This window comes from Acanthaster planci, linkage group LG02 (assembly GCF_054643075.1).
Source record: "Acanthaster planci isolate LZ-2023a linkage group LG02, COTS_SCS, whole genome shotgun sequence".
NCBI lineage: Eukaryota > Metazoa > Echinodermata > Asteroidea > Valvatida > Acanthasteridae > Acanthaster > Acanthaster planci.
The window spans coordinates 12,908,793-12,931,600 of record NC_141778.1 but is presented as its reverse complement, the minus strand read 5'-3'; the positions used below and the strand labels follow the sequence as shown (position 1 = coordinate 12,931,600).

Genomic DNA, 22,808 nt, shown 5'->3' with positions numbered 1-22,808 from the left:
TAAATGGAGCGCATGTTAGGAAGTTAACACTCATAGAAACTTTAGCTTTTTAGTGCTCACGGTTTACCAACTTTATCAAACAGACTTTATTAATGGGGGATCTTGGAACCAGTTGCTTGTTATATTTTTCTTCTTCAAATGAATGTTAAGCCTTTTAAAGCTACATCGAAATACATGTACCCTTCAATAATGAGCTGGCTGAATCAGAGTAAAGGGCGTCAACATGTACTCGTAAACTTGGTGACCGTCTATAAATTCTCCATACCACTTTCCAGCAAAGCGCAAGGCCCAACATGAATATTCATAAGCCTGTCCATTGCACGCATGCAATGTACGCAAAGTTGTATGGTGCCTGGGCTTCGATCCACAGTCTGTCATTCAGATCAATGAAATGAAAACACGGTACCGGCCGGCTTGGCAAGCCAGTATCATTCTGCTAGCTAGCTGTATACTAGCTAGCTAGGAAGAGCACAACGCACTCGTTGAGTTTAGTTTGCTTCTCACGAATTTTGCTCCGTTTGGAGCACAGTCGTTTGAGAAACCATCATATTTCGTTCAAGTGGATCAATAGTGAACTTTACATCATTCGTTATTGGCGATCGACGGGATTTACAGGACGATTTTACGGAATAGATTGGCGGCGGTTGTAAAGGTTAGTTGCCTTGCTGTCATGTCTGTTCAGGCGCAAGACTGTACATGTACATGATGTTGTGAGCACCAAGCAGTGCCAAGTGTTGATCAACGATGCCCATTCGACACAACCACTAAAGAGTAAAGTATGCACATCTTTTGCTTGTTCGAACACTGGTATAAATGGTAATTTTTCATTGATTTCTTTTGTCTTAGACAGCGTTCTCTTATTTCAAGGAATTAAAATTAAATAAGATTTTTTTCACTTGTTTTAATTTTTTTTTTAGATTTATATTTCAAATATTTGTTATTTTTGTTTTTGAGAACCTATCCAAATTAAATCATGATCCAATTCTTGTGGCCAGGTACTGTTTGCATGGTTCACATACATGTTGTAGGCCTTTTGATACCTGCTCGAGGTGCCCCAAGGGCCCAACCTAACTCAAGAACCATGCATTAGGTCAAGTAATTTTACACAACCCAAGCTCGTGGAAAAGTTCAAATAGGAAATGTTTGGTATGGAATAAGGGTCAATGACATGTACTGTACTGATTTCCCTGAAATATGATCTTTGAAAATTAAAGAAAATCATGTTCTGAATATTCGTTGTTTGAATGAACCAACTTTAAATGTACACAAATGTAGGTTTGTTAATTTTTCATGAACTTTGTAGAAAACAGAAAAAGGTCCTAGCCCATCTGAGCTTAAGTGGAATTTACATAATTTTACATGTCTGTTTGTTACAATTTTTCTTTTCCTTTCTTTTATTGATTTTTTTTGCTTTTGCAGCAGTGAGCTCAGGATGGGGGAGCTGAAAGCATGTGCCATTATGCAGGATTGACAAAGTGTCATCATGCACCAGGAAAGTACTTTCAAAGGTGCACGTTCAAGTTCCAGGAGAGTGGAGAATTTCAGCTTCAGAAGTGATTCAATGGCAACACCTTTACATTAGAAACAATCTTTGTTCAATGATAGCCAAAAAGAATTTTGTTTGATTTCACAAATTGGAACGTTGAAAGATGAGGCGTGTTTCGCTGGGCCAAGACGTGGCCTTCGTGCTGCGTTTTGGGTGCAGCAGGACCGGTGTTAGACCACACTGCGTGCTATGGCGGAAGACAGAGACTCTGGTCTTCGTCTTCATGACTTGCATTGCCTTGTGTCTAGGGCAGGAGCAGACACCAAGCATTACCTATAACATTGAAGAAGGGTTACCGGTTGGGACCCAAGTTGGGGACATTAGTGTTGACCAACAGATAGCTGGGCCGTACTTATCTGTCCATGTCCCTGCCGACTATTTAGAATTCACTCAAGATGGCATCATAACCACTAAAGCAGTCTTGGACCATGAGCAGGAGAGTGTGTTCGATTTTTTTGCACTGCCAATCACACCAAACCCTCCTCAGATTGCAATTAGAGTCAGTGTAACTGATGTAAATGATAACTCCCCAGTCTTCCCAAACTCTGAAATCGACCTAGATCTGTCAGAATCTACTCCAATTGGTGCCAAACGATCCTTGGACTCAGCTAGAGATGCGGATGACGGAATTTTCAGCACACAGGGCTACCGGATTCTCTCTGGTAATGTGGACAACAAGTTTGAATTAGATTTCCGAACAGCGCCAAATGGTGAAGTCTTCCTCGATTTGGTGATTAATGATACCCTCGATCGGGAAACTACCCCAAACTATACCCTAGTGATTGAAGCTTATGATGGTGCTTCGCCTCCAAGACTCGGAAACATGACTGTGAATGTTAACATCCTTGATATAAATGACAATCCTCCAGTTTTTGCCCCAACAAGATATTCCTCAACGGTGAATGAGACCTTGGCAGTTGGAAGTCCAATTCTTCAGGTGACAGCATCAGACGCCGATGAAGGCATCAACGGAGCTGTTATGTATGAAGTGCTTCCCCAAAGTGATCCCAATGAAATCTTCGGCATAGATCCCAACACTGGGTGGCTCTATCTTAACAAGGAACTTGACCACGAATTATTTGATTCGATAGTCCTCGTTATCATGGCAAGAGACAGTGCAACTCAGCCGGAGAGAAGCTATGCGTATGCCACAATCAACATCTTGAATGTTAACGAGCAGCCGCCCAACATCAACATTGTCTTCCTGAGTGAAGACGGTGAACCAAAGATATCGGAGGCTGCCGTACCTGGAGATTTTGTAGCCCGAGTCTCAGTCAATGATCCGGACGAAGGAGAGCTCACTAATGTGAACGTTACCTTGATAGGTGGAGAGGGAACGTTTGGCATCATGACACGTAACAACATCATCTACCTGATCTGCCTTCAGAGTAGTTTAGACCGTGAACTGATCCCAAGTTATGATTTATCCATCACTGCACGAGATTTTGGGATACCACCTCTCCACACACAAGTGGACATCACCATCTATGTGGAGGACATTAATGACAACCCGCCCATATTTGACGAAGTAGAGTACTCTGCCTCCATTCTGGAGATTGTGGAGAGGGGTTCAATGGTTACTCAAGTTCATGCTGATGATGCGGATGCTGGGATGAATGCAGCCGTCACTTATCAGATAGTGAATGAACCCGGGTCGTACTCAGAATGGTTCACCATAAACAGCGAGTCTGGCTTGATCACCACAGATCAGCTCATTGATCGTGAAACCGTTGACACTGTCAGACTTACAGTTCAAGCATCAGATGCTGGCATTCCATCGTTTTCAGCCAATGTGACAGTTGTCATCTCACTCCGTGATGTCAACGATAACCAACCCCAGTTCCTGTTGTCATCCTACAATGCCAGTATACCTGAAGATACCAACATCAACACATGCTTCTTGCAGGTCAGTGAAATTTGAACTCTTGTCATAAAGGATTTGTTTTTCTCATCAAAAGTTAACGAATATTTTCTTCACAGTTTTAATAAAAATTTGGAAGTGTGTCCACCGCCCCATATGTTTTCAAGGTAAGACTACCATGAACATGAGCATTGTACATGATCAGATATGGTTGCTTGTATACATGTAGAGTGCGATCATCCCGTATGTGTGTGTGTGCTCTACCATGTCTACTTGGTTCTGATCTTATCAGTTGGCTGTCAGTTGGTAATACAGGAAGTAGTTGATTACTGCCACAATTCGGAAGGTACATGCAGATCAGCCTTTCAATCTCTCCACTCTACATGCTGATTTATTGGAGTGGTGAAAGAACAAAACCTGAAATACACAAATTTAACTTGAAGCAAGGTTTCGTGGGACATTGAAGTTCGAAGTTCGGGGAAAATTGGTTAGTTTCTGGAAGATTTGTATTGTGAGCTTGTGGGTAGGGGAAAAAATGTAAACTTTGCTCCAAAGTCGAAACAGTGCATTACTTGGAGGTTCTTCGAGTCTTGGCTTTTCTCTCAGTCTTTGATTTGTTCATCCAAATTTTCATTTGGACACTTTGGTGACGTATAATGGCAGATTCTTTCTTTGACCAGACATTGCTCCTCTGTAATTCCCATTTTTATTCTCATTAGCAGTATATAATTTTCCTATTAAGTGGGTTTCTTCATTTAATGGGTGCAGTGCTGGTTGAAGTTAGAGTAGCTAATTTCTTGCAGGGGCTTTATTTTGCCAGCCAGAATAGCTGATCACAAAGGATGTAATGGGATGCTTTCTCACCCTTTCTGTCTCTATTATGTGTCCTGATTGTGTTTCTCCACTGTTGCCAAACAGCACCCCAGTTAACAAGAGACAGTTGACTGGGTAATCCTCATTATGACCAGCCCAAGATTGGGCAATAAAAAAGCCCTCTTTTCTGCTTGGTGAAACCAGAGCAGCATTCTGTTTCTTTGTTCAGCTTAGATGAACAAAAGGGTTGAGCAGCTTCCTTCCAAGGATTAAATTCTTCAGGGGATCAAGAAATACCTGGAGGGATGCCCAGTTGATTCTGTGTGCTTTTCACTTCCTAGCATTAATTTCTGAAACCTCATGAATGTTGTGATGGATGCTGAATGCTGTTGAAATTCATTCAATGGTGAATTAGTCATGGCCATTCACTAGCCAAGACTGGGTTGCTTGAAGACAAAACCTTGAAAATCTTTTCACAAATCAATACTTCCAGGGTGTCTTTTCAGTACCATGCACCATGTGCAAAGTATTTTACAAAGAATTTTGTTGGATTCATTACAAGCAAACGTTTGTAATACCATTGCCTTGACATTCATATCCAGTGGAAAAGGTTATATATTAACATACCACTACATACTGGTATATAGACTGTACATTGTAAATGTCCAACAAGATGGAAACTCTTAAGCTTCATGTCAAACCAATTTTCCTTGATCTATCATCAGTAGTCACCATGGGACTGGAATACATGTAACTTGTATGCAGACCTCCTGGACTGCATGAACATGCAATATAATTTTTTGGCAAAAGCCATTCATGTTTCTTTTCCTTTGGGATGAATGAAAAAAAATTGTCATGTTTTGTGGGTTGGCAATCTAGTTGTGTGATATAATGTAACATTAAATCACAGGAGTGTCAGATTTCCCATGTTGTGTGACCTTTGACCTTGGATTTACCCTGTGCCTCGAGCCTGTAAGACACCTTGTCATTTCCTTAGATTTACGATTAGCATGTGTTTTGTTCCAATTGAAATTGAAAACCACTTGACTCAGAAAAATATGTTCTTGGCACGCACATCAAATCTGGTCATTCTTATTTGTAGTAAATTTGAGCTTAGATGTTGCCATGGATTCACGCTTACCTCTAGTAGGAAGCTACAAATCAAGCATACATAAATGCGCCCAACAGTGCAGTGTATTATCCTGTTTGTTAATGTTTTAACTTTTTGTAGGTGCAAGTTTGCTCCCGATTTAATTCAGTTCTGTTGTAAGGATTATTCATTTTCCTTCTGAAAAGATCTGTACAGTAATTTTCATTAATTTAAGTCTGTAAATGTTTTAGCAATTGGTGTACTCAACTCCACATGAACACCACAGGAAACATCACAGAAAAGTAGCCAATGACACTTTTCAAACTTCCTCCCCTGGAAATCAATTTGCACCAATTTTGTCAGTCAGCCACAAAAACATGCCTGACTTTTCGGGATGTTTGAGCCACAGTGTTACTGCTCTAGCTTTGTGGCATTCCTTGTGCCCAACTTGTTGCTTATTCGGTTTAATCCCCGTGCCCCGATAGAGCGGTTGGCTTACCATTGTCACACATCAGGCCTCCACTTCTCTCCCTTGAGGAACTTGTTTGCCTAGTAGTATACTTTTGAAAAGATAGTATTGTTCAGAATTCCTGAGTGTGTTTGCACTTTCTGGACCATTGTGTTTGCTGCCGTTGTGTCCATCATGGGACAGGAATGTGTAGGAAAGCTGGGGGGCATGGCTGTAGATGGTCTTTTGTCTTATTGCATTCGCAAATAAGTATGCATAGATGGCTGAAGAATACAGTGTTTGAAGGGTTCCCATTTTATGACTGTTTCTTGGTTGACAGGTTAAAATGAGTCATTCTGTTTGTTAAGACAGTTTGGACACTTCGACCAGGCAGTGGTTGTTCTCATAAAAACTGATAAAACCTCCCCATGTCCCTGACATGTGTCAATATGTGTTGTAAAACAAGTGGTCATCAAGAAAACAAACAAGAAAAGGAAAAAGACATGTACACGTACCTTTGACTCAACAATTTGCTAAAACACCAGTTATCCAGTACAGACCTACTTTACATGCATGTACATGTACAGTACATACATGTATATGGCGCATGTACATGTACGTGTGTTTGTATACAAAGCATTTCATGTACGGTACATGTACATACAGTAATGTATTTCAAACTTTGTTTTTCACACAGTGCATCTGTGTGGAATGTAATGCTTTTAACTTAAAGTGTGTTGCACTGTCAGTAATTCAGTTCTGGATTTTAAGAAAAGACACAAAGGTCAAACTTTTGAAAAGTGAATACTTTGAACTTATGAAATGCAAAAATTATAAATTTCTGCCATGTTCAGCACAACAACATTAAGTTAATAGGAATTAGATTAAACAGTGTTATACCTGTATATATTTAGGGGCCTAAATTGTACTTTCCAACATACTGTACATGTACATGTACAGTACCGGTACATGTATATGTACAGATATGATGTGTACTGGACGAGGGTACATGTACCTGTATGATGTGTACTGGACGAGGGTACATGTACCTGTATGATGTGTACTGGACGAGGGTACATGTACCTGTATGATGTGTACTGGACGAGGGTACATGTACCTGTATGATGTGTACTGGACGAGGGTACATGTACCTGTATGATGTGTACTGGACGAGGGTACACGTACAGTATGTACATGTACGTACATGCATGGCTGTTACATGACATGGAGAATTGTTCTGTTCTGTCTGCAGGCAGTTTGTATGTTAAATATACATGTACACATGTACATACATGTACCGGTATGCAGGCACTGCAATTTCCCATTCATTAGTACAGGCCCACATAAAGTAAATTTGACAAGTGTAGACTTGCATTGTGCTTTCAATGAGAGGCAAATACATGTTCTGTACATCCATTGAGGCATTCGCAACATGGTCATTTCTACCAAGAGTAAAGACACATCAATAGTGTTTCCATATTGAACTGTGTCATACATTGAATGAATTGTGCTACCTCCTGGAGGCTGTTGGAAGTGATTGGTGTTGGTAGTCCTTTCACTCCGACCGGAACAGTGACCACAATCGATGGCAAAAATTGATTTCCATTGTTGCGTTTGCATCTCTCAAAAATGAACTGTGTGTGTGTGCTGCAGATCCTGTTTAAAAAGTTGCTTGTCAATGGCCGTCGTGGCCATCAGGGAAATTCGAGGCCTGCATTTAAGAGCAAACCGAAGTCCTCCTTACAAAGACATTAGAAATAAATACTGTGCCTACTGTACATGTATGTGTACATCTCCTAAGGTTGTTGGGTTTAAATGTTCAGATCTGAGACTCATGGTCCGCTTTTGGCAGTCATTACAAACATGAAGGCCTACTATTGCATATGTAGGTGTACAATTTCATTGAGGATTATCAGGGTTTGATATCAGACCAAGATGAAGAGAATTTGACATTCCATTGGGTCCAAGTGTGGCTGAAGAGAGAATTAATAAGATTATTACTGATTTTGCAAATTTGTATTGGGAGTCAAACTTTTGGGTTCAGTCAAGGGTCACTGTTCATGGCATTAAATAATTTTCTGTCTGCCTGTAAACACTGAAATCTCATTGGCATAAAATTTGTATGGTGTTGGATACATGTATTTATGATAAATGGGAGGTTTGTACACGTAATTTGACTTCTTTGTTGAGCCTTTCACACGAATATGCAAGTGCAACAATATCTTTATCAAGGGATGTTACATTTGTTTTTTTTTTTATTGAAATGCTTCCATTCTACAAACCAAGAGAAAAAAGCTGCCCCCTCGCTGAACTGCAAGCGAGTCATGCTGTCTGCCTCTCCTGATCCTTCCCTTTTAGAGGAGTAGTTTTGGTCATGGAATTAGTAATCTTTTGTAGAAAATGCTGTTGTAACAGTACGGTTCAAAAGTACGTGACTCTATGGTAATTTCTCCATGCCTGATAGAAATACAATGTACGGTACATACTACCATCAGTTCAGCCTGAAAGTAGAGAGTCAAGGTTGTCTATGGTACATGTTCATATGTATTTGTAGTCGGCATCTCAAGATAAAAGTTTCTTTTACAAAGGCTACATTTACATGTACGTAAGGTGTACTAGTATTCATACATTACGTGTACGTATATGTATTGTAAGTAAAGTCTTCATTTGATAAAGATGAAATCAATTACCATCGCACAAACTGAAATACAGGGTACATACTGTACGTGCACATGTACCCAGTTCATGTTCTATACCCTGTTCATGTACATGTACCCGGTATGTGTAACAGTTTGTGTACGTGTAATTCAAAAATGTACATGTACACGTACATGTATGTATCGGCTATATAAGCTGCCATTTATGGTACGGTGTAACATTCAGTTCCAAGAAATGGATAGTTTCTGTAATTATTGGAACTTCTTCTTTACACGTAAATGTACTTGTACTTGCAATGTATGAAGATTTCTTTACATGTAGAACTAGATGTAGACTTGATTCTACATTCTTTCAAATCAATGAAATTCGCAGCTTTACCCCAAACATTAGTGTTCCTTTTTTGTCGTTTAGTTTGTTGGTAGGTTTATGTTTGTTTCTCTGGGGTGGGTAGGGACGAGGTAGCCTACATGTAGATCAAGTGAGTCAAACTACATGTACGGTACATGTATGCAGGAATATTCTGGATAAGCAGTTGCTTCCTACCGCTGCTTCCATAGTCAGTGGGCAAACTTCTTTGTGCCGTGGTCATGCTTGGAAGAACCTCATTTACAATACCACACTGCATTTCATGTTTGGCTTGTGAATAAATCATCCTTACCGTATATTGGGTATGATGAAAAGAATACATGTGCCTATATAAAACGGCAAACTTTTTGACTTTGTCAAAAGTACAGCTAGGTAACCAGGGCTGTGGTGAAGTGATATCATGTCAGGAATGAATGTCAGAAATGCTTACGTGCAGTTTTTGCACCGTGTCAGCGCATTCATGCATTAAAGCATTTTGAACGAACAAACCATACATAGACATTCTGTTTGAATTACCCTACATGTGCATGTATACGTGTGTTCTTTACCTGTATTTTATTCAATTTTTTTTCGTATATTTTTTTGCTGGAAGAGTTCCTTTTGTGAGTGCTTGCTTTGGCCCAAGGTCTGTTCCTAGCCCAATTAATGGATAGCTCCATGATACCAGTATGCAGTTCAGACAGGTGTAAAGTTAAATCACTTGTACTGTACTTACTCCTGAATGTATCATTTGGTATTCTGAAGGGAACTGCCTTATCAGATTTTCTTGCAAGCCACAAATGAGCTGTCGTCATTCAGATGTTCTTTGATGTGGGGAAAAAAAATCACAGCTGAGTACCAATATTGAATGTTTGCTTCAGGAATTATAGCATGTCAGTGTTCCCATTAGCAAAGCTTTCATATTTATGCACACTAAGTATCAAGATAATCCGATCAGCTCATCTGATACTGACTAAACTGTACCAGTCCAGTCATTCCAGAATCATAAGTCCATTCCCATGGAAGGCCTAATTCCCACCTTTTGCTGGTGCTCTGCATTTTTGTTTAAAACTTAATAAATATGCATATTTGTCTCCACCTCAACAGTGTGTGTTGCACTGTCCAAAGTACACATAACATGGGTACACTGGTTTGCACCCAAACATGGGCTGTACATTGTCCGTTTCACTAAGCTTTGTCAGGGTTGCCCAAATGTGAAGCAGAATAATTGACAATTTCATTGTCTTACAAACCGTGACTTTATGTATCTAAACAAACCTGTTTTTCCCAAACCTTCAAGTTTAAAAGGTAAACAAGAACCCCAGATCAGAGTCCTCATAGCTTAAATCGCAGTCCTTGTCTCTGTCCGGATGGAATGATATGTCTTTATTTATTTAACTTTATTCTTGCAACATGCAGGAATGCTTGCTTGCAATCATGACAAATGCTTGTAACTGTCATTTGCCAGTAGACACATTGTGCATGTATATATGTACCATAGGCTGCATGTACCATAGGCCACGTACATGTACATGTATACATGTACCATAGGCTACATATACATACATGTACATGTACCTTAGGCTACATGTACATACATGTATGTACATGTACAATGTACCCATAGCTACACCTACATGAACAATGTACAGTGTACAGGTACTTTAATCCTAGCTTACTTGAGACAGATGCCTGATCCTTCAAAAATATTTTCAATTTCACCTGCAGTTGACAGGATGCTGAAATGTTCTTTTGGTGGAATGTCAATTTTGGCTAAATGAACACACACACTTGGTATCAATGTTGATTTCAACAATTACATTTAGTATTGAATGCTCAGAAATGTATGATTAATCTGAAGTGTCAAATTAAGTTAGTGACAACCGGAATTAGGTTGCAGAGGAAAATTTTTCGTGGCTCAACTTGAATAATTTCATCCTTGTCCTGCTTATAGTACAAATGGCTTCAAGTTACATGGAAAGTTTAAAGTGTCAGCTTTTCTCTGGTTCAAGGTTTTACAATATTGGATTCCACAATTAATTACAATTTAATTGGCAGTCCTACTGCGAGGGCCCTGGCAGGTTGCATTCATGCAGTTAATTCAACCGCCAGTGCCCCTTGCTGTGAAAGATGTAGCAATTGTCATCAAATTCAAAAAGGTGGCTTACAGAAGAAAATGATTTTTTTTTAATACACACGACTGTGTCAGAGGAATTTTAGCCATCAGCTGTCCTCTAAAGAAATGTGGGGATTTTCTCAGGACAATTGCTTTTTCTTTTTTATACTGTTAAATATGAACAAAAAGTTCTTCCCTTGTGTGGCGCTCTCAGTCTGGTTCGCTGCGTACGTGTATCACAGTGGCTGTTCAACCATAGGTTAGGTGGATCCTTTGTTGTGGATTTTTATCACTCTGTCCCTATGATGTTGAAGCCAACCTTTCTTTTTGAGTTTGGCCAAGTGTGGACATTTATAATCAAATAAAAGTTGAATTAATTTTATTACCCTTTTCTACATTTACCCCGTACATGTACAGGTGGGGACAAAGTAAACAAAATGTTTATTATAGCACCATGCAAGGATATTTCTTTGTATGTGTAGTTCTGAAAAGAACCGAAGGGTACTCAACATTCTGAACAGTATGCTCGTCTGGTGTTGAGTAGTGAGTACCCTCTGTAAACACATACAAAAGAGATATCCTTGCATGGTGCTGCTGCAAACCTTTTTACATGGGCCCCCCCCAAAAAATAGTTCTGCTTCCAATTGCCTCTCAAAAATAGGGTCGGCAAGTGGGAAATGTGCTGATTGAATGGCATGAATATGGACAAAAGCTATCTAAATTGCCACAAAGAGTGACAAAAACTTAATCTAATTAAAAATTTCTACTGTCGACAATTCTTAAGAATTATGGACAATTTTACACCCCTATGCACAATGTTACGTCATCGTTATGGCAAACTGGCCAACAATGTCCATGTATCGCATGTTAACCCTAACGGTACTAGGCGTTGTTTGGTTTAGAGTACTAAGTACTACAAAATACTAAGTAACACTCTGAGCCTGAAGGACCTAGCGCTACAAATTACTATTTCTGGCTAGGTTTATTCCGTTGTTACTCGCACAGAGAACAATGAAACCATGCATTGATAGTGCCACAGCACTGTATGGTACATTGTCTTCTCTATTGTGTTCTATGTTCAGAGAATAATAATGTCATGTCCTCTTACAAGCGACAGAGCTGAGTACTACATTTTACTACTAAGTAGTACTTTGTGGCATTCGGGACTGTTAGGGTTAAGCATCCATGATGCATCCAGACGGGCAGGCGATAAACCTCGTGCCACGGCAGGAAATTTTGTGGAAGCACACTCGTTTCAAGTACTAGGAAAACAACCTCAAATTAAACTTGTGAGCATAGAAAATATACACATAGACAAGAGACTAAGGTCTTTGAATTAACTTGCAGAAATCTTCTTGCAACATCAATGTTTTTTCGACATGTGGTGTAACACGCTATTGTAGATTGGATGCTGCATTTATATCACATGTTCTTTTGCATGCGTGCGGGAACTTGCTCAGCCTTGCTTCAATGCATTGAGCTTGTACACATGTTTTCACCAAGTGCTGCGACAGCAAAATGCGAAGAGAACTTGGTGGAAACTCAGAAATTTCTTTTCAAAAGTTGCACATAAGTAGGAAAACAAAAGCAATAAAAGCATTTTAACATGAAAAAAGGTCCCCTACAGGTGTTTTGTTAAGACAGAAAAGACAACAGGATTTGACAAAAAATTTTTTTATATAGATACATTTTCGATCTTGCCAATAAAAATGTTAGGATCGCTCTGAAAAATAAGAGTTGTTCGATAAACCAGAAACATTAGTTTTTTGGGAAGGGAGCCTTGCCGGAACTTGCCACCTTTGAAAGCTAAATGTACATGTAGGGACAAGTTTAAGCTAAAAAAGACGATTTGTCTACCATTGGTTGATTTTGCTTGGTACCCAGGATATACAGCTTTTGCGTTGTATTTTGCATGAGTTACCGGTACCATGGAAAATCAACCAGTGGTCAATAAAACTGTGGGCTCCCAAACTTGTCCTAAGTTGTGCACTTTGTGACCAAGGGGACTTCATTGTACTTGTCAGAGTGGATAGGATCAGTAATGCATCCTGTGGTTGTATTGTGTTATGTTCTATTGCATGCACATGTACACATCCTTCCAAAAAGAAGACATTTTGGCCTCCTTTATTTTACAGAATTTTACAAATTGGACACAGCACAGCATACTTGTACATTTTTCAATGAGCAGCATGATTTGCACAAGTATTTAGTAAATGGTACTTCAGGAATGCTTAGGGTCCTGAAGTGAATTTTTTTTTCCTAAACACAACTGTGATCCCATTCTTAATCTTATGTTGTCTCTCTGTCAAGATTAGAGGCAATTCCATCCACGTACCTTCCTCTTAAATACAACATGTGCCTATAAATGTATGAACAGTGTACGTGTACATGTATGTGCACACGCATGTACATGTAGTTGTGAATTTTTGAGTGATCACAACTTCAGTTTACTGTCACACGTTAGAATGAAGATGCTCTTTGTCACAATAATTTTGCTTTGGTCTGACTAACAAATTTGGATCAGTTTTCTGACAGTCTTGCTGAAATGATCACTTGACTTGATGTTAATGCATTTTGTACATGTTACATTTAGTTGCTTGTCTTTGATCATCATACATCACTGTCATTGGATGTATGAAATTGTACACCCCAGTGTATTCTTTCAAAATAATTTGATGTAGTGTAGTTACATGTATTGTGATCTTCACTAGTTTAGTACTCACATTAGAACTTGGATGCGCCAATAATTTTGTTTCATTACAGCTGCAAAAACCATCACTTAGAGGCTTAAGTTACAGTTTTGGAGAGTATTGGAAGCTGATTACATCAGCCAACTTTTGTAAGGTCTGTAAATGTCAGTATTATGTTTACAAGTATCAACTTGTTGAGAATACATTGGAGGCCTTCATGTGCATATTCTCACCTTTTTCTTTGTACATGTACCGGGGTATACTTTACATGTGTCATAGTTCATGTAGAGTTAAACATAACTTGCACTAAAAAGCTGTGTTCCGAATGATTGTTGAAAACATCCCAGTACAGTTTTTATGAAAACCTTAGAAATACAGCCACAATTAAAAAACAAAATCTATTCTTTCTCCATGATGCAAATCCGGACCTGCCTGGGAAAAGTTTCTTTGCATTTCCCTGATGAGAAGTTCTTAACCAAATTCCTAAGGGGCAGAGATCCAGAATAAGTCTTCAGACCTAATGCTAAGATAATCTGATAACCCTCTGTTCCCAGTTGTGCCGAACAGCGCTCATCCCTTTGTCAAAACACTTGATTTATGTGAAGGCATTTGAGTTTAACACCCAACGTATTTTGACTGTTGTTGTCACAACAACAAGTCCTCACAAAGCCCCAGAAAAAAGTGAGGATGCACGTTTTAATTTGTGGAAGTATCATGGAGAGTGTGGGTTTGTAAGGAATGTGAATTGGTGAGAATTAGACCATTGTGAGAGAAGGCTTTCTTCCTGGTGCTGAAAGGTTTTGATTCCATTGCTTCAGCGGTAATCTGACCTTGCTTTTTCTCAGATATTGTTGGTCCAGTTCTGATAAACGATATTCTGATTTGGTCATTGTATAGAACAATCAGTTTGCAACTTTTGCCTTCATCTCACATAAGTGGAACTTTGCAAATTTATTTACCCCCCTTCCACCAAAAAATACATAATGTGTGCTTCAATGTTTTTGTATTTTATTTTTCTCAACCAATGGAAATAGATTTTTTGTAGGTAGTTTGAGGTCGTAATTGGTTCTACTATCGATTCTAACCTGTCTATCCAATGATACAGGATTAACAACACCTGTTGTCTACCTGCCAGGCTGCCATTGAAGGATGTAGTTGGGTTTAGGGATTGTTGGGTCGTAATTGTACCCGTAGTTATTGTCCGGTTGCACCTGCAGTGGAATCCAAATGGAACTGTACTGGTTTTTCTGTGTGTTTGAATCCTGTCCAGCTGCCAATTGATTTGTGATCCCTCTCATGATATTTATAGGCACGTTAAATCATCACAATATGTCACTCCATCGATGGGCTATTTGTTAAGGGAAAATAATTTGGCAATCTTTCCCTTTGCACTATTCCTTTAAAACAGCTTGATTCCTGAATTTGTTCATGGACCTTTTACTCAAATTTGTTATAGACAGGACACCAGAAGGTTTCAAATTCAAGCAAGAATATGTTGGCCTTAGGAGTTAGTGTTCAGGATCTTAAAAGCCACTGAAGTGGCAGTGAATTACTTTATGTGTGCTCGCATATATTTACTTGCAACCTAAGATGTTATCTTTTTGATGGGGGCCTTATTTATTTGTGATTCATTTGTTAGGAATTCCAGGGATCAGTTTAGCTCCCCACTCTTGCCTAAATCTGTCATCAGAGCGTAGACTGAAATTGACTCAGTTACCTTGGTCTGTGGGTAATGGATGCATGTTGATGTTTTGATCACAGCCCATTGGGTAATGGAAATGTTTAAACCATGGGCCATCTACTCTGTTAATGAAGGCAAAACCACATATCCAGGACCATTCCACGGTAAACATGCTATCACTCCAGCCTTTGATGAAGGATGGATTTACAGAAAACAAGAAGTGCTCAAATGGGATCAGGAGATATGTTGGCTTAGTGGCTCGTTGTCTCCAACAGGTGAAAGATTAATTAATTAACCCTAACCCTCCTCAATCCTTCACCTGTTGGAGGACTGAGGAGTGTTAGGGTTAATTAATTAATGTTGCTGGCTCAATATAATGAACAGTTTCCTATTTCGAATTTGTTCTTTTTTTTTCAATACTGACTTAGTTTGATTAGCACAAATAGACATGTAATTTTTTTGTGAACTAGTTCTGTCTGTTCCCTCTGTCAAGTACAGGTACAGGTAGATGTTGTTTCCATTTATTAAACAAAAATGTATGCACGTACATAACATTTATACCTTGCAGAATACCTACAATACTTCGTCTTAGTCAAAGTATTCTTTCAATAGATTTTCTTTTGTCTGCAAGCATTTGCCCATTTTTCATCTCATTTTTCAATCATTTTCATGATTTTGCAAGTTTGTACACGTGTATATGAACTTCTTAATTTTGTAGTACACAAGCCGTGTACGTTTCTCACATTGCAGTACCATTTGCTTGTTTTTCACCGTCTACATGCATGTACATGTACCTCCAAGGGCACCACCAATGCCAAAGTGTATCCAGCTAACAATAGGTGCATCCCACCGTACGCTTATTTCCAGCCGCTGTGACTAATCGTCCCAATGCTGCTTGTGCAAAGCTCTCAGAAAAGATATCCTTCCTCGCGGCATGTACTACAACAGTCAGGCCTGTATTTTTGCTGGATATTTGCATAATATATACACAAGTACAATGTCACTGCAGATGGCACATCAGAGAGTATCTGAAAAAGAACATGTTTTGTGCACAGTTCCACATGAAGAATGCGTGCATGTACAGCATATACATTCTGTATGGCTGTTTAAAGTTGGATTACTTATAATTTTTTTTAGATAGATTTATCATCTGCTTCCTGGGTTATTTTTTTTCGAAGTGCACTGATAGATGAGCCATGATGAAAGCATCCAGAGAATAGTTGTTCCCTCATCATAGATTGGAGCCAGGTACCTACAAAGAGGACTCAAGGAATCCCTCTAACGCATTTCCCATACCTTGACCGGCACTGTCTTTCATTAGGGGGGCTGTATATACCAGTATATTAAGGCGCTCCCCAGAAAGTTCAGGCGCTTTTCACATCAAGATTCTCTAAAACCTATCACATCAGGATTCTCACTCTTAACAGGAAAAACAGGGCTCTGTTGGATGTTTAGACTCCAGGGAAAAGAAGACCAGGGAATAATTTGAAGACAGCAACCCCTGGCAGGGGCAGCTGTCTACCCAAAATGATGGAGTGATAGCCATGGTAACGATTAAGGTGTCAGAGATCGTTGACTTCTTGACTTTCTAATGATGATATCAGGGTAATATTTCATTCTTATAACTTCTAAATGGCTGCATCCTTGGGGTGTTTAATAGGCCCTATGGGGCCAAGAAAGTAAATCGGGGGAAAAGGAAAATAATGACCCAAAGAGGGGCATGATGCATTTGACTTGGGGACAGCATAAGGAACTCATAATTTTTTAAACCAAAGACACACTTTCATGTAAGCAAGATCTTCCTTTTGAGACAGAAAGTGTGTTTAGCACTTGTGCACAGTGTGATTCATCTTAAGTTCTTTATCGAGGACTGATGAGTCATTATTTTCCATCATTTACTCTATTTCATTTGACTGGTTTTCGGAGGAAGCCTTTATTTTGTGCGGCTTTCAAACTGACAGATGAATTGTTTCGGCAGTCAGATTTTTTAACTTCTTGCATCATTTTGCCTCTGACATTGTCACACATGTATTCCTTGTATACAGGGATCACTGCACAGAATTGCAAAAATGAAAATGGAGGTCGAGTGTGATCCGGACACAAACTGGGCGCAAACATGGCTTTGTGGCCTTTGTAAAAAAGAATGTATTATTCCTGTCAGAATATGGTCTGCGCCAGGAAAAAAAAAGATGGAATTTATCATTTTAATGGGGTCACGGCAAACCTTTTGGTCAGAACACTGTTTTGTCCTGACGGGTGCAGACCACTAATTCAAGTGAGAATTTCTGACCAGCTCATTAGCATTAAAAGTGCCCCCACAGTATCTTTTGAAAAAGCAGATTGTTTGGCCCCCAAAACGGTGAGATTGTGTAAATCGTTGCCAGGATCAACTTCCTGGGTCTTTGAGCTTTCATATGAGGGCAGAAGGGCTGAAAACTACGGTTGAAAAATGGTCCTAAGTGCCCGAGAAAGTTGAGGGTTGCCACTTGAAAAATGGCTGCAATCAGACTTCGGAAAAATCACTTTTTGGGGGGTGATTTTGTTTTGTGGGAATAATTAAAAATGTAATTGGTTAACCCACAAAAAATTGAAAAGAAATTGAAAGATAAGTGACCAGACAAGAATTTCATTTGTGTTTCAGAAATCTCAGGGATGTCGGCGTGCATGCTATTGGGCCCTGAACGGTGCTGATTTTACACTGTTTTCAATGGGGCTTGAATTAGTGGACTGGACCCTATATTTCAAAATGGCGGCGTCCATGCAGTAGTGGCGGCTGGGTTTAAAATTTATCCCTCTTGTTTACGTTGGTCCTGGCAGTGGTGGAGAGACCACAACAAGCCATGAATAACAGTTTTATGGATTATGAGACATCAGAAATACTGGATTGTCGGACACAATAAATATTCAGGTAATCACATGAGAATTATATATGAACATGTGGAACATGTCACTTTGTAATTGTTTGTTTGTCGGATTCAAGAAATTCTTTGATTAGGATGGACTGAATGAAACCTAGAAAAGCCGGATTCCAACCCTAACAGAGCGTAACCCTAGCGGATGCCAACCCTAATGAAGGCTAACCCTAACAGAGGCCAACCCTAACTGTGGGGGGGGGGTCCGGTTCAATTTTAGATGGTCAAGTACAGCCTGGGCACCGACTGACCAAGCCGTGGATATGCACAGGTGACTCAAATTTATCGAGACACTCTCCTTGGTGATTTGTTCCACTCTTGTGTTGGAAGTGCCCTATTTTGGGCTCAGGTTTTCAACTCTTTGGCTGGAGCCTCTCAACTGGAGTAATATCCGACGGTGAGCTTTCATGTCAAAGCATGGCCAAAGTTTTACGTCTTTCGTGCACTTGGCCGCTACAGTTGGCAGTGTCTAGCCTGGGTAACCCTCCCCATTATCTGTAGCAACAGGTAGTTGAAGCTGCTCATGTGAAAAGTGTAATTTTCAGCTGCTTACTGCTCATTGTATTTGCACTAGTTAGTGTATATAGGCAGTCTGCAGTAGTTTGTGCACATTTGCTATAGGCTGACCTTGAGCATTTTCTCTCCATATGCAGCCATTAGACAATTTTTTTTCATTTTTTCTCTGGAATTGAGGTTTTTGATGCATTCTCAACCATTCAGTGTAGTTTGGTGTGAAAAACTGAAAAATGGGTGTATATAAAGGGTGCAGACCACTAATTCAAGTGAGAATTTCTGACCAGCTCATTAGCATTAAAAGTGCCCCCACAGTATCTTTTGAAAAAGCAGATTGTTTGGCCCCCAAAACGGTGAGATTGTGTAAATCGTTGCCAGGATCAACTTCCTGGGTCTTTGAGCTTTCATATGAGGGCAGAAGGGCTGAAAACTACGGTTGAAAAATGGTCCTAAGTGCCCGAGAAAGTTGAGGGTTGCCACTTGAAAAATGGCTGCAATCAGACTTCGGAAAAATCACTTTTTGGGGGGTGATTTTGTTTTGTGGGAATAATTAAAAATGTAATTGGTTAACCCACAAAAAATTGAAAAGAAATTGAAAGATAAGTGACCAGACAAGAATTTCATTTGTGTTTCAGAAATCTCAGGGATGTCGGCGTGCATGCTATTGGGCCCTGAACGGTGCTGATTTTACACTGTTTTCAATGGGGCTTGAATTAGTGGACTGGACCCTGACAAGTAGGCTTGGGCTGTTCCGTGGAAAGGGCTAAACGGCGTATAATCCATGCCATAAAGGCCTCTTTGGCACCAATGTGGACACCATGAAATTGGAGAATTAACTTCCGAAGAAGTCTTTCTTGTCCAAGGCTCAATTATGAAGACCTTCTGTTTTTAACTTTATACTTGTGATTGATGTGACAGCCCTTATCAATCATAGTTTTGGGGAAACTTGAATTTGAAAACTCTGATAAGATGATCCCACCAGTACATACATGTACATGATTTCTGATTCTGAAAGACAGACTGCATAGTGGTGCCACAAACGTTTCTTAGAGTCCTTCGAACGGCCATTAATACTCACCAAATTAAATTTTTTTTGTTTCTGTATTTTAGAATAACTTCAGCATATTGTAAATGTGGACATTTGTTTCCCCTTTATAATTTGTTGTTTTCCCTTGAGCAGTCTGTGCCATCAGGCAAAACTTATGTAAACGCTTCGTAGTTTAATAAATTTTATTAACTGTCACAGTCAGTATTTTAAACTTGATGGTTTGAAATGACTTAAAAACATACATTTGATGTAGTTTGTTTGAACTCTTCAAGTTTAATATTCAGTCTGTTTCGTTTGCATTTTAGTTGGGGTGGAAATAGGTCACAGAATGTTTTATGTGGCATTTGACAGTTGTTATGTCTTGTTACCAGAACTGGTTGCGTAAAGGCTGGTTTATTGCATGTAGTGCAAGTACGCAGATTTTTTTCGCCGTGTGTGTTCATGTGAAACGTGCAGAATTAATCGTTGCAACACGGTATTTTCCTAGAAGGTTACGATGTCACCATTGTAACTGCCAATTACCAACAACTTAGCCACTCCAATTGCCTGTGCAGTCGTAAATCTCAACATTTATTTTCAAGGTTCCTGTTCCTCCAAGAATGCCAGACAGTCTCCCATGAAATTGTATCAGTGAAGACATGTGCGCACATCTTGACCCGATGTTGTATCTGGTGATCAGTTATCTTATAAAATCCAGCTTGGCCTACACATGTACCGGTACTCTGCTTCAAGCATAATCATTTTTGATTTGATGGCAGGAATGCAAATGATTTGTTTGGTTTAGGAACCAATTAGAATACGTATAGCTTCTATATGTACTCATTTATGTATATACATGTCCTTGATGGACTACTTTCGGATTCTTACATGTGAATGCAGATACTGTGATATTTACATATTGCTAGTGTTATTATTTTTGTCGGTCAGAGATTGGCCCCCTCTTCTCTAGACCTTAAATGATTTTCTCCAAGGCATAAATTCTATACAACGTTTGTGCCAAACAGCCGATCTGTTTCTCATGAGCCTGGAAACTGTGTTTATGTAGGCCATGTACATGTACATGTTCATTGAGGTGCTGGATTGAATGATGCTGTTGGTGTTGGTGTTTTCTGCCATGCACTTGCTATCTAATGTATGTATACAAGGGTTTTTTAAAAGTTTCTTCCCACTTATTTGGTCCATCTGCAGTGCAATTTGAATTTTCGGCTTCTGCAAATGTAACTTATTTAATCTTGGTAATCTACAGAGAAATGGATATTCCTTTGAACTTGTTCAGCAGAAATGCGTTCTCTAACGAGCCCAGTTTTCTTTTGTGAACTTTCTCAGTGGCCAAGGATGCTAACCAAAAAAAAAGACTTTGTCTGCTTTCCTTTTGTAAGGTCAAATCAATTCCCTCACTTTTGTTATTCGTTCAATGGGCAGCTGACTCTAGGTAGAAAGTGTGTCACTGGTATTGTTGGTAACCAGCCATGTGAAAATTGCAATGATAAAGCAGTCCTTGCTTGTGCACAATGTGCAGTTAGTGGCATTCAAGTCAGCTGCAAATATCTATTCTGTTTATTTTGGTAACGGTAGAATTGAACTTTAGTTGGGGAAAGTACTGATGAATATATCTAGTGTGGTTGTCTTTGCCTCGCTGTTCTTTTTTTTTCATTTACATGTACTTTTTTCTAATATCATGCCTTTACTAGAATGTATGCATTAGGAAATTCTTGGTGTGTTCGAGGTCACGTCCTACAAGAGGCAGACCCTAGTTTTACAAGTGCACACGAATGATGCAAAATGTACATAACCAATCTTCGTTTGAATGTGCACAAGCTTGTACCCTAGCATCCTCATTTGAGATACATGTACATGTACCTACCATAGCACCAAGAAAGTTATCTTTCTGTACAGCATGTGATTCTTTCTGTTGTTAGGCAGTTGTGATGATATTGAAATAAGTTCTGTTAATACACTTGTACCCTGATTTGATCCTAAACACATTAAAACTCCAGTTATCTCAGCCATATTGCTTAATAAGAGGAATTCTGGGATAAACTAAAGTCACTACACTTTTTTATTATTTGATCTGATTACACAAACCAGCTGAATGCAGGAAGTTGATATACAGTGTATAGTGGTGGTCTGCCTTCAACAAGTAAGAGTTTTAAAATCTTAATCCTCATGCCTTAATCCTCATCATACAATGTACACTGCCTCCAGAATATGACTGCATAATGCACTAGTGCAGTGTCATTCAACCCAGGCAGCCTGTTTGTTTGAGAGCTGTCTCCAAGCTTGATGACCCAGAAATGCTGTCCAAAAATTAAGCTGGACAACAAGATTGGAAGGCCTGGCCCATGCTGTGTGTGGTTCTTATCCTAAGGGGAACTTGCTGACAGATGAGGGGAGGGGGGTCATTCTGGTTCTACTCCTCTCCTATCTGAAATCATAACGTACTATTGATAGATCCAGGTCACCTGCAGGTAGACCCAACTATTAAGTATGGCACCTTATACTTGGTATCCATAGGACATCTTGCAATGATACAGTTATTTTTCCTGTTGCTACATGTTCACTTACAAGGTTTCACCACAGAGAAAAGACCCATTTTGCAGATATGGTGATGTCTGAAAATTTCATGTTCAATGTTGGCCCTACTCATAAGTCAGGTGTTGAAACTAGAATTTTCAAAATTTTTAATATGAATACCGGTATAAGACGTGTTGGAACTACTTTTCTTTTTTAACGTGTGGATAACTAATTACAGTTACCAGTACTGGCTCATACATGTAAATACCCCAAACTGACACATACTTTCTGCCTTCGTAGAGCCAAAAATGCCCCTATAGCAAAACCTGCCAATAAATTACAAAATGAAGTTACATTGTAAATGCATTGTGTATATATAAATGTATACATATACATGTTATTGCTACAGTGCTGATGAACAGGCTTCTTCCATAAAAGATACTCCTGTTTATGTCCATTACTAATTCTATTCACATTTCCATCCTGGATCACTCATCTGAGATGAAAAAACACGAATTTCCACTATTTTCAGTTGTTGTTGATATACCCTAATGTGGCACACTTTGCTTTTTA

At 39.3% G+C, this 22,808-nt stretch overlaps 1 protein-coding gene across 5 annotated transcripts in view; it reads left to right on the top strand.

Moving 5' to 3' along the window:
- Positions 1-410: 410 nt before the first annotated feature.
- LOC110980432 (protocadherin-16-like) overlaps positions 411-22,808 on the top strand; it is a 51,191-nt gene continuing 28,793 nt past the window's right edge. The window contains exons 1-2 of one of the 5 annotated variants that reach the window (XM_022237101.2): positions 411-652; positions 1,423-3,452. In XM_022237101.2, coding sequence (XP_022092793.2) covers positions 1,650-3,452 — 1,803 coding nt within the window. In that variant the 5' untranslated portion in view covers positions 411-652; positions 1,423-1,649. Of the gene's footprint in view, positions 817-1,419; positions 3,453-22,808 lie in introns of all 5 variants that reach the window. The other 4 variants (XM_022237098.2, XM_022237099.2, XM_022237096.2 and 1 more) reach the window with 4 other exon arrangements.